This window comes from Sceloporus occidentalis, unplaced genomic scaffold, assembly GCF_023333645.1.
Source record: "Sceloporus occidentalis isolate IW3139 unplaced genomic scaffold, rSceOcc1.0.p SCAF_8, whole genome shotgun sequence".
NCBI classification, from domain to species: Eukaryota; Metazoa; Chordata; class Lepidosauria; order Squamata; family Phrynosomatidae; genus Sceloporus; species Sceloporus occidentalis.
The window spans coordinates 42,573,575-42,585,556 of record NW_028316988.1 but is presented as its reverse complement, the minus strand read 5'-3'; the positions used below and the strand labels follow the sequence as shown (position 1 = coordinate 42,585,556).

At 47.1% G+C, this 11,982-nt stretch overlaps 1 protein-coding gene across 1 annotated transcript in view; it reads left to right on the top strand.

Annotated features, from left to right (window-relative positions):
- The first annotated feature begins 9,224 nt into the window (after positions 1-9,224).
- LOC149308764 (monocarboxylate transporter 8-like) overlaps positions 9,225-11,982 on the top strand; it is a 71,088-nt gene continuing 68,330 nt past the window's right edge. Inside the window, exon 1 of the mRNA XM_089536421.1 lies at positions 9,225-9,666. Coding sequence (XP_089392547.1) covers positions 9,297-9,666 — 370 coding nt within the window. The 5' untranslated portion in view covers positions 9,225-9,296. The remainder of the gene's footprint in view (positions 9,667-11,982) is intronic.

The window sequence follows — 11,982 nt, the reverse complement described above, 5'->3', positions numbered from 1 at the left end:
GGAATCCCCAGAATCCTTGAGCCCTCCAGGGCAATGGCCATGTGAGTTGGGGGGCGATGGGAATTGTAGTCTGAGGACTCTCACTGGGTCTTGTGTGTGTGTGTATACAACACAACAGCAAATTCATAAAATATGCACACTTTGCCTTTGCTCTGCTCAGGCCCCTTTCCCTTGCTTCCCTTCCCTTCCCTTGTCTTGCCTTGCTTTGCCTTTCCTTTCCTCCCCTTGCCTTGCCTCCCCTTGCCTTGCCTCTCCTTGCCTCCCCTTGCCTTACCTTCCCTTGTCTCCCCTCCCCTCGCCTTGCCTCCCCTTGCCTTCCCTTCCTTTGCCTTTCCTTTCCTTGCCTTTCCTTGCCATCCCTTCCCTTGCCTCCCCTTGCCTTCCCTCCCCTTGCCTCCCCTTCCCTTGCCTCCCTTCCCTTTGCCTTCCCTTCCCTTGACTTCTCTTGCCTCCCCTCCCCTCGCCTTCCCTCGCCTTCCCTTCCCTGCCTTGCCTTGCCTTGCCTTGCCTCCCCTCGCCTTGCCTTCCCTTCCCTCCCCTCCCCTTGCCTTTCCTTGTCTTCCCTTCCCTTCCCTCCCCTCGCCTTGCCTTGCCTTCGTCTCCCCTTGCCTTGCCTTGTCTTCCCTTCCCTTGCCTCCCCTCCCCTCCCCTTGCCTTGTCTTCCCTTCCCTTCCCTTCCCTTGCCTCCTCTCCTCTCCCCTCCCCTTCCCTTGTCTTGCCTTCCCTTCCCTTCCCTTCCCTTGCCTCCCCTCCCCTCGCCTTGCCTTCTCTTGCCTCCCCTCCCCTCCCCTCCCCTTGCCTTCCCTTGCCTCCCCTTCCCTTCCTTCCCCTCACCTTGCCTTGCCTTCCCTCCCCTCCCCTCCCCTCGCCTTGCCTTCCCTTGCCTCCCCTCTCCTTCTCTTCCCTTCCCTCGCCTCCCCTTGCCTTGCCTTGCCTTGCCTTGCCTTCCCTGCCTTGCCTTGCCTTGCCTTGCCTCCCCTCCCCTCGCCTTCCCTCCCCTCCCCTCCCCTCGCCTTCCCTTGTCTTCCCTTCCCTTCCCTTGCCTCCCCTCGCCTTGCCTTGCCTTCCTTTGTCTCCCCTTGCCTTGCCTTGCCTTGCCTTCCTTTGTCTCCCCTTGCCTTGCCTCGCCTCGCCTTCCTTTGCCTTGCCTTCCTTTGTCTCCCCTTGCCTTGCCTTGCCTTGTCTTCCCTTCCCTTGCCTCCCTTCCCCTCGCCTTCCCTTGCCTTGTCTTCCCTTCCCTTCCCTTGCCTCCTCTCCCCTCCCCTCCCCTTGCCTTCCCTTGCCTTGCCTCCCCTTCCCTTCCTTCCCCTCACCTTGCCTTGCCTTGCCTCCCCTCCCCTCCCCTCGCCTTCCCTTGCCTCCCTCCCCTTCTCTTCCCTTCCCTCGCCTTCCCTTGTCTTGCCTTGTCTTGCCTTCCTTTGCCTTGCCTTGCCTTCCTTTGTCTCCCCTTGCCTTGCCTTGCCTTGCCTTGCCTTGCCTTGCCTTGCCTTGCCTTCTCTTGCCTCCCCTTCCCTTCCCCTGCCTTCCCTTCCTCTCATCAAGAAGAAGGGGATGAAGAAGAACTTGGAGCAGTCGAAGGGGAAGCGGACTGCATTCTGCGGTGGGAGGGAGGCTGGCCTCTCCTTCCCTGCTGCACCTTCTTCAGAGGAGCCTGGCCAGGGAGCGACGGACGGAAAGGGGCTCCAGCTGACCGGCTCCCGGGACTTTCCTTGAATATTGGGTGGGACATTCCCTAAGCCCAAAAACCATGTAAGTTCCAGGTAAAAGGGGGACATGGCAACCCTATCCGCGTTGACCTTGAGCAGGAGGGTTTTCCAGTCTCAAGCATTACATTATTTATTCGCCTGAGGAAGTGCGCTCAGAGAGATGCGCTCTCTGCCTTCCTTGACTGAAGGAACCGTTCAACAGCCACTCAGACGCTGGCAGCAAAGTGGGTCAGTCCCAGAGAAGCAGGCAGAAGAACATGAGAGGCAGATCAGCCTCCCTTTGCTCTGAACAAGCCATGCACCTGCAAAGGGAACCTTCTGCACATCAAGACAGTCTGTGTGGCATCAACAAGACAAGCCCCCATAGCCTTGCCTCCAAAAAAGATTCCAAATATACAAGCAACTGGGTCGATCGGCATCAACAAACTGGTTTTAGAAAGACCTAAAGGACTGGGCCTTTTGCAAAGCTTTGTTTTTGCAAAAAGAATATTATACATATAAAGAACAACAAACCACAAATAACAAAAATACTATGTTTTCACCTAAGAGAACTCCTCTCTAGGAATCTCTAGGTGCTCCAGTGCAACTCAGTGGTCCACATCTGCCAGACAGTGACCATAGAGTTGTGCTGGAGGAGCTACAAAGGCCTAGCGGAGTGTTCTCTCTAGGAACCTTTTTTGGTGAGACTTTAACCAAAAGTTGACCATAGAATCGCACTGGAGGACCTTGATATTCCTAGAGCGAACATATTAATAAAATCTGTGAATAATGAAATCAAAGTCAAAACCGCCAATGTGGATGGACAAGTGTACTTCTAGTTGTGGAAAGGCCTTGCCTATCCCTGACTTCTGGTGCAAACACTGTATTTAAGCATGGAATGGTGCAAGCAATTCTTCCTTGGGCCACCAGATGGCAGAGTTGCCATGTGCTAAGGAAAAGGAAACAGGTGTTTTATTTCTGCACAAAAATGCTCACATCAATGACTGGTCCCATAGAGTGTGATTTTCGTGCATGTGCAAAAGAGATGTTTTGTTTTGACAAACACACCGCTCACACTCAAATCGAATCAAAACAGAAACAAGGGGGAAATGCTGGCCTTTTTTGCTCCCATTGAAAATCTTGCGGAGCTCGGCGACGTTTTAAAATGGAGTTTTTCCATGTGCTTGAATCAAGGGAAGACTTATACGAAAGAGTAAAATCTGCAATGACTTAAAACCAGGTTTATATACATTCTGAAGCCAACTCATTCTCAAAGGTTTTAATAAAAATCCAAGTTTTCACTCGGTCATTATTGGTTGCGCAATATGAATAATGGATATGAATAATAATGAAAGCAAACTTCTTTCTGGGTTTTTTAAAACCACGCAATATTTGTGTCATGCATTTATTTCTGAGTGGCAAAAGCTCCTGGCTATCTCTTGTTTGTGCAGCAAGAGTAATGTTCAGCACAGAAATGCTCAAGGAATGCTTCTTGCGCCACCAGATGGCAGAGCTGCAATGTGGGAAGGAAACAAAGCTGGACATTTCACATTTCCTGCGCAATATTAATGATATTTTGTTTTTTATACTTTGATAATTTTTGGGGGATATTTTGTACTATGTAAAGTGTTGTGCAAATCCTACAGCACCCTATAAATAAATGTTAATAATAATAATAATACTCCAAGAAAGCAACTTCATGCAAGCTATTACCCAGCAAGGCATTGTTTAAGTCAGTGGTTCCCAAACTTTGGCCCTCCAGATGTTTTGGATTTCAGCTCCCAGAATTTCTCACTGTTGGCCAAGTTGGCTTCTGGGAGTTGAAGTCCAAAACACCCGGAGAACCAAAGTTTGGGAATCACTTTAAGTAATAGTTATGGCTCCAAATGAAGTGACTTATGGGACATCCAGTGGAAAGAAATTGGACATGTACCAAAGCTGTTGTTGTTGTGTGCCTTCAAGTTGTTTCCAACTTATGGCAACCCTAAGGCAACCCTATCATGGGGTTTCCTCGGCAAGTTTCTTAAGGGGGGGTGGGTTGTCATTGCCATCCTCTGAGGTTGAAGGAGTGTGACGTCCCCAGGGTCACTTTGGTTTCCATAGCCAAGCCAGGATTCAAACCCTGGTCTCCAGACTCATAGCCCAACACTCAAAGCACTAAACTAGACACCACACTTAGGCAGGAAAAATGAAATGTAACAATATAGGACAGGTAAAGTTTGACTTGAAAGCAATATATGTGGAAAAGATCCAGGGATCTTAGAGCACAAGCAAAATGTTGGTCAACAGTGCAATGCAGCAGTTAAAAAACAAGGCAATGCAATTCTAGGTTGCTTAGACAAGAGCCAGGACAAGGGATGCAATAGTGCCACTGATTTTTGTGGGTCTTTCGGGTGATGTAGCCACGTTGTAGAAGAGTTTATTCCTGATGTTTCACCAGCATCTGTGGCTCTGAAGATGCCAGAGCCACAGATGCTGGCAAAACGTCAGGAATAATCTCTTCTAGAAAATGGCCACATAGCCCGGAAAACCCACAAAAAACTATGGATGCCAGCCATGCAAGCCTTCGACTTCACAATAGTGCCGCTCTTTTTTGTTTTGGTCAGAGCTCAGAATAATGTGTCCAGTTCTGGGCAGAAGGGTTTGGACAAGATAGCATGTGTACAAAGAAATCCTCGATACGTTCCCCAAAGCAAGGCCTTTGGACATTGCTGGGTCTCTCATGTATGTGGAAATGCAACCCATCCTGGAGCAGATTGTATACTAATGGTTGCAAAGGCAACACAGACTTAAAGTGGTAGTCCATTTTGGCACCCAAAAGCAAGGCTGCTCTTTCAGGACTTGCCCAAGGCTGGCAATCTTTGAGCACATGCCCAGGGCTGGCATGCTGCCTGTCTCTCATGTTTTTTGCATGTTTGTGCCTTGGGGTTTTTCTTTTTTCCCTTTCCCCCAAATAAATCCACCCACTAAATTGCTGGCGTACCCAAAGCTGCGCTTCATAATTTATAGCTATAAAACCACAGCACTAAAAGGGTTGCCTTGGCAGATTAAAATTGCATGATAGCCCCTGATCCTGGCACTGCGCAAGAAACAGGGGCATGGCTCTCCTTAAAAGACATCTTCTTTTGGGGGAGCGCATAGAAGCTGGGCAAAAGTGGGGCCACATTTCTGACCTCCCAAGATGGGAGAATTTCCAGCATTACAAAAAAGGGTCATTTCCGATATGTACCAATTTGTTCAATGTGTGCGTGTGTGTTTATGTTGTTGTGTACCTTCAAGTCATTTCCTACAAGTGGGTTTTTTGGCAAGATTTATTCTAAAAGCACCAGATCCTGCCTGCTCTTGGAAGCTAAGCAGGGTTAGCCCTGGTTAGTACTTGGATGGTACTGCAAATTCCTGGGATTTGTAGTCTGGTGAGGCACCAGCCGCCTTTGGCAGAGAAGGCTAAAGACCATGTAAAGCTACAAATCCCAGGATTCCTTAGGATGGAGCTATGGCACTTAAAAGTGGCGCCAAACTGCATTATTTCTACAGTGTAGATGCACCCAGAGATCAGTCCATTCTAACCAGTATGCCATACTGGTGGCAGTAGATGGTGCAATGGGGAAAGCAATGGTCCCTCCCCCCTGGATTTGTGCAGTTGCTGTGTGTTAAATGACAAAACAACGGATGAAGGCCCTCGACGCACACCAAGGAGCAAACCCTATCGAGGCTTTCCCCCCTCTCTGAGTAAATTTGCACTGTGTAATTCTTTAATCTACTGACAGGCCTTGATGCACATTCCAGATTGTTTCCATAAGCTTTACAGTTGCCATAAAATGCTCACAGATGATTATCTTCCGTCAGCGCATCCCCTGAATGCGAAGGCTCCCTTTTTCCTGCCAATTAAATGCACGGTACTTTCTGTTCCGATAACGCTTGGCTCTTGTTCCCTGCAAGAACTGGACTCCGTCTCCATTTAATAATAATGATAATCTGGGCACCGCTCACCACGACTGTCGCCTTCCGTAAATACAAGACAATTAATTGCCTTGATGCTGAAAGGAGACCATAGGAGTGACCTCTTAATGGGCACTAGAAATCCCATTGAAGCAAATAACTGTGTGCTGGGAAATTCCCTCTCTCTTTTTGCTTTTCGGAGCAGCAACCTGACATTTAGGCCAATGTGGAGGCGGAGGAACCCTCCTATGGCTTTATGGGCTTCAAGGATGACATGACATTGGGGTAGAGTTCAAGGTGCACAAACTAGACCTCCCACACACACCTATCTGGGTGTTTTCAACCCATGCACCATCTGTCTGTATTCGAACACCTTTTGGGATTAACATATCAGGAACAAAGTAGGAAAGGAGACCTTGGAGTCAGGCGGAGGGAAGGTGGTGCGCACCGAAGGACAGTCTATATCATTGTCTTGGAGGCAATAGTAGTCCTGGGCTGCAATATGTCTAACCTTTCTTATTTGTGCTTTCAAGCCGTTTCCGACTTATGGCAACCCTATTGTGGTGTTTTCTGGAACCTCTTGTCCTGTAGTTTGCATCCATTGCTTTGCGTACTATTCTCTGGAGCAGCAGAAAACAAGATTACTCCATCCTCAACATGACTTTCTTCAAATACTTAAACAAGGCTATCATATCACCTCTTAACCATCTCTTCTCCAGATTAAACAGACCCAGCTCTCTAAGTCTTTCCTCATGGACGGTTGGACCCAAACCATGTAGGGTTTGAAAGGTAATAACCAATAATGTATAGCCAGTCTGTAGAGCAATCTTGTAGCACCTTTGAGACTCACTGAAAGGAAGAAGTTGGCAGCATGAGGAGCTTTCTTAGACTTAAGTCGACTCCCTCAGATGCACTTAAGTCTCGGAAAGCTCCTGCTGCCAACTTCTTTCTTTCAGTGAGTCTCAAAAGTGCTACAAGATCTCTCTGCATTCTGATTCCACAGACTAACACAGCTATATCTTTGAAAAGAAGTTGGCAGCATGAGCTTTCGCATCTACTTCACTCCACCAACTCTACTCTTTGACGCCACCAAATGCATCTGAGGAAGTAGACTGAAGTCTAGGAAAGCTCCTGCTGCCAACTTCTTCCTTTCAGTGAGTCTCAAAGGTCTTACAAGAATTCTCTCTATTATTATTATTATTATTATTATTATTATTATTATTAAAGTCTAGGAAAGCTCCTGCTGCCAACGCCTTCCTTGCGGTGAGTCTCAAAGATCCTACAAGCTCTGGTGGCCCAACACACTGCAATTCCCAGAATTCCACAGCACTGAGTCATAGCAGTTAAAATGGTGCCAAACTGGATTATTTCTGCTGTCTGGATGCAGCTTAAGCCTGCAATAGTTAGACTGGCGTCTTCCTCTGCTTTTGCAAAACCCTCCTCCAAGCCCTGCCTGCAATCCCTGTTACTCACAGGCATAAAGGCAACCTCTCCACCACCTACAACAGGGCTTTGCATTGGGGGGGGGGGGGTGCAGGCTGTGTCTGTAGGAGCAAAAAAGGCAGCCTTGGAGGCGGAGCAGGGACAGGAATTGCTTCTCTAACCCCTGGAGCTCCTTTCCCCCATTGCTCCGGACGTGTTTGCTCTTGCCAGCTCCATGTTTACTACTCGGAGTAGCGCGGGGGCAGCCCTGCAAAGCGCTGGGGGCTCCTCCAAGGCAGGGAATGCCAGCTCCTTTCTGGGCATTTTGGGGTCCCTTTTTGCAAAGCTCTGCAATGTGCCCCAAGAGGGCTGCTGCCTTCTTTTATGGGGCCAGGAAGGGAAAAGGGGTTTCCCCCTGGATTTCCCCACTTTTTCTGCCCTTCCTCGGTCGGAAAATACAGGCACTTCCTCCCAGGCAGCTGGGAAGAGGGGATGATGGGCTCCAGAGTAGCCTCACCTTGTCCTCCAATCGATTTTAAGTCCTGCAGCTGGTTTTGGTCTGGTTTTTAAGGGTGTGTCTGTTTGTGTTTTAAGGGTGCAATTCCTATCATCATCAACATCATCATATCATCATTATCTTATTACCATCATCATCATCATCACCATTATCACTGCCATTATATTATTAGTATTCGTATTATTATCATGATCATCATCATCATTTTATTATTATTATTATCATTATCATTATCACCAGCATCATTACCATTATATTATCGTCATCATATTATTATCATTAACATTATGACCATCATCATCACTATTATATCATCATCATCATCATTTTATTATAATTATTATCATCATTACCATCACTATTATCATTAAATTGTCATTATCATCATCATCATCATCATAATTGTCATCATCATTATCATAGTCATCATCATTTTATTATTATTATATTATTATCACCATCATCTTTATCATTATATCATCATCATCATCTTATTATTATTATTATTATCATCATCATCACCATCATCTTTATCTTTATATCAGTACCATATTGTTATTATTATCAGTATCCTCATCTTTATCATACATCATCTTATTATTATCATTGTCATCATATTATTGTTATCATCATCATCATCATCATCGTTAGATCAACATCATCATCATATTTATTTGTATCGTGCTTTTCTCTCCAAAAGCAGCTTACAAAACAGAATCCAGAAGGAAACAAAAACGTAACAAAGTGGCCCAAAGGTTACAATATTAAAAGGGATCCTTTGATTCAAAACAGAATATAGACTTTGAGAAGATCAAGGATCAAAGCTCAGATGTTGCACTTGAGAGCACTTCCTCTGCGAAGATTTGGAGGAAGCCAGCTTCCAAGGCTGCATCTGCACTGCTGGATTAATCCAGTTTAAGGATAGTCATCATAGTAATGGTCATAATAATGCTATTTATTACACACTGGCCGTCATAGCCCCAACTCCAATGGTAATAATATTAGTGATAATCATAGTAATGGTCATAATATTAATGATAATAATAGTAATGGTAATGATAATGCTAATTGTTACACACTAGCTGTCAAGGCCCTGACCTTAATGATAATAAAATTAATGAAAGTAATGGCAACAATAATAATAACAGCAATGATAATCATAGTGATGGTAATAATAATAATAATAATAATAATAATAATATCAGCGATAATAATCATAGTAATGGTAATAATGATGCTAATTGTTACACACTGGATGTCTTAGCCCCGACCTTAATGGTGATAATATTAATGATAGTCATAGTAATGGTAATAATGATGCTATTTATTACCCACCGGCCATCATAGCCCCAACCTTAATGCTAATAGTAACGTTAACAATGGTCACAATATTAATGCTAATCATAGTAATGGCGATAACGATGCTCTTGATTCCCTATATGGCTCTCCTGGCCTCGACTTTGCCTTACTACTCCAGAACGCAGGCTGCCCTTAGGAGTAGTGGCTCCTCAGGGCTCGGAAGCGCTTTGGAAGCGCAGTGTAGACGCAGCAGGGCTTCCTTTTTTTCGCCAGAGCATCCGGGGAAGGCGAGGGAAAGGAGGAGTGGCGAAGGGCCCTGGGAGGAGGAGAGGAAGAAGAGAAGAAGGAGGGATGACGGAGGAGGAGGAGGAGGAGAAGCAGGAGTAGCAGCAGCAGCAGCAGCAGCAGCAGCTCTGGGAGGCAGCGGAGGCGCGATGGTGCTGCGTCGGCCGGAGCCTGCGATGTCCGAGGAGAAAGGAGCCCTGGAAGAAGAGGAGGAAGGAGAGGAGGAGGAAGGAGAGGAGGAAGGAGAAGGAGGAGGAGGAGGAGGGAGGAAGGCCCCCGGAGGCTCCTCTGCTGCTGCTGCTGCTGCTGTTGCTGGTGCCTCTGCTGCTGCTGCTGGTGGTCCTTCTTCTTGCTCCGGCTTTACTCCTCCGGAGGGGGGCTTCGGCTGGGTGGTGGTGCTGGCTGCCACCTGGTGCAACGGCTCCATCTTCGGCATCCACAACTCCTTCGGGATGCTCTACGTCTTGCTGCAGGAGGAAGGCGACTCCCAGAAGGACCCGGCCCTTCAGTACAAGACAGGTGAGACTGAGCAGCCAGCCAAGGCAAGGCAAGGCAAGGCAAGGCAAGGGCTCCAGCCAAGCCATGGCTGGAGGCAAGCAGAGAAGGGTCCAGATCCCAAACCAAGGCACTGGGAGACCTTTCCCAAGATGCCAAGGCAAGGCAAGCAGCTCCAGCCATGTCCCTCCCGGATGCAGCCAGGGATGGAAGGTCCAGAATCAAGGCACTTTGCAGACCTGGCCCAGGATTCCTAGCAGGGAGGCAAGGCAGTCCAAGGGGGTCCAGGCAACTTATGGTTGGATGCCATCAGAGACAAGGGTCCAAAAACACCCTGCAGGAATCAGTGTATTTTCAGACCTTTCCCAGGATTCCCTAGCGGTGAGGAAAGACAGTCCAAGGGGCTCCATCCAAGTTATTGCTGGATGCAGCCAGAAGCAATGCTCCAAAACACACTGCAGAACGAATCTGCCTTTGAGATTGTTTGAACTGCCTTGGCTCAATGCTAGAGAATTCAGCAAACTGGGAGGAAAAGGGTCAGGTGAGCAGAGGTCCTCCTTTTGCAGGACACCTCCACTGGAGAGCATTTCACAACAGCCACATCTCCTCCCTGGCCTTTCTTTGTGTCCTCTTTATGTCCAGGAGCAATCCCACCTTGGCATTTTCTCCTTTGACCTTCCACACCAGTGCTTTCATGCTTGCAGCGTTGTTTGATGAGCTCCTAGTAGTAGTAGTAGTCATAGTAGGACCCGACATCCTCCGTTTCCAGGACACATCATACCTTTCCATCTTCTGTCCAGGAAGGATTCCAAAAGGCCCTTCATCTGGAGCATGCTTACGAAGCATGGGTTTCTATTTCTGTGAGCATTTGGAGCGGTTGCTTTGGCCCTGTCCTCCGCTTTCAAGAAAGGTCTGACATTTTGCAAGGCCTGGTCCTCCTTTGCATTGAGGACACTTGGTCACACTGCTAGTAAGAGAAGTTGTTGGTGCTATTGTTGAGCGCCTTCAAGTCAGTTTTGACTTATGGCGATCCCAAGGCCTACCATAGGGTTTTCTTGGCAAGATTTCTTCAGAGAAGGGCTTGCCATAGCCATCCTGTGAGGCTGAGAGAGTGTGACTTCTTTACCTAATTTTTGATACTCAAGCAGGGACTCGAACCCAGATCTCCACAAACCATAGTATCACACTGGCTCAACATGCCAATATGAGTGTCTGTTCTTTTCCTTTGGGTCAGTCTTTGGAGTTTATCACACCGGGGCTAATTTCGGCATTAAAGAGAGATTAAAGTGCATTGAAAGCATCCTGCAAATGAAGCGAAAGTGGCGAGCGATGGCGCGAATGATCATCACACGCAAGTGCGCAAATAAAGCGATATCGGAAATGCATTGGTGATGCAATCCCGAAAGTAAAAAAGATATGCGTTAATGCTTCTTTGTGACCACTTTAAGGGTGGGTTTGGTGCGACGTCGTGTGAAATGGTTTCACGTGGTTAGGTGGTTTTTCTGGGATCTTCGCGGGATAAACTCCTGACCTCCTTTGTGTGATACACTCCTTTGAGTCCTTAGGCAGCAAGTCAAACTATAAATTCTCCTTCCTCCAGTCTGGGCATTGGATCAATTGCACCCAACGTCTTCATTTTTTATGGATAGCGTAGTCTTTTGAGAGAGGTTCCCTTGTTTCTCTTATCCCTCGCTCACCTGGGTATCTTCTCTATCTTTCTCCAGGATAACATTTTTGGTAGTCAGAACTATCGATCTGCTTCCAACCTCAGGCAAAAAGGGACTCATAGTATCAATGGGGTCGACTTAACCATTGAGGGTCTACTCATGTTGGTACATGGATTTGGTCTGTTGCAAGAAGGGCCTTTTCATCTCCCTTCAAAATATGGGGGAAATCTTATGTGCAGCTTGCTATCAATTCTACTCATTTGCAATAGTAAACCCAGAGCGGTTGTGTATCTTTTCACCCACGAGGAGGAGACCGGAGATTGTGATCTCAAATCTTCTGGATCCTTGGCTAGGAAAACACACAGAGCTGCCTTCCCTGGCCTGTTTCTCTCTCTGAAAAACAGGCCTCTTTCCCCCCCTTTTAATGCAAAACCCCCTCTCTTTGTCCTCTGTGTTGTGTAAAAGGAGGATATTTTGGATCATGGGAATCAATAATGTCATTGTCATTGCTCTCTGCTTCCAAACCGTATCTCTGCATGTCTCCATCTGTGTGTATGTTTGGAGATGGCCAAGATCCCATTGTTTAAACCGAACCGGAGAACCGGACACATTAACAGTTGCATTGAGGCAACACATTGGAGAATCCTATTCATTGGGTCTAATCTAGTCCAGA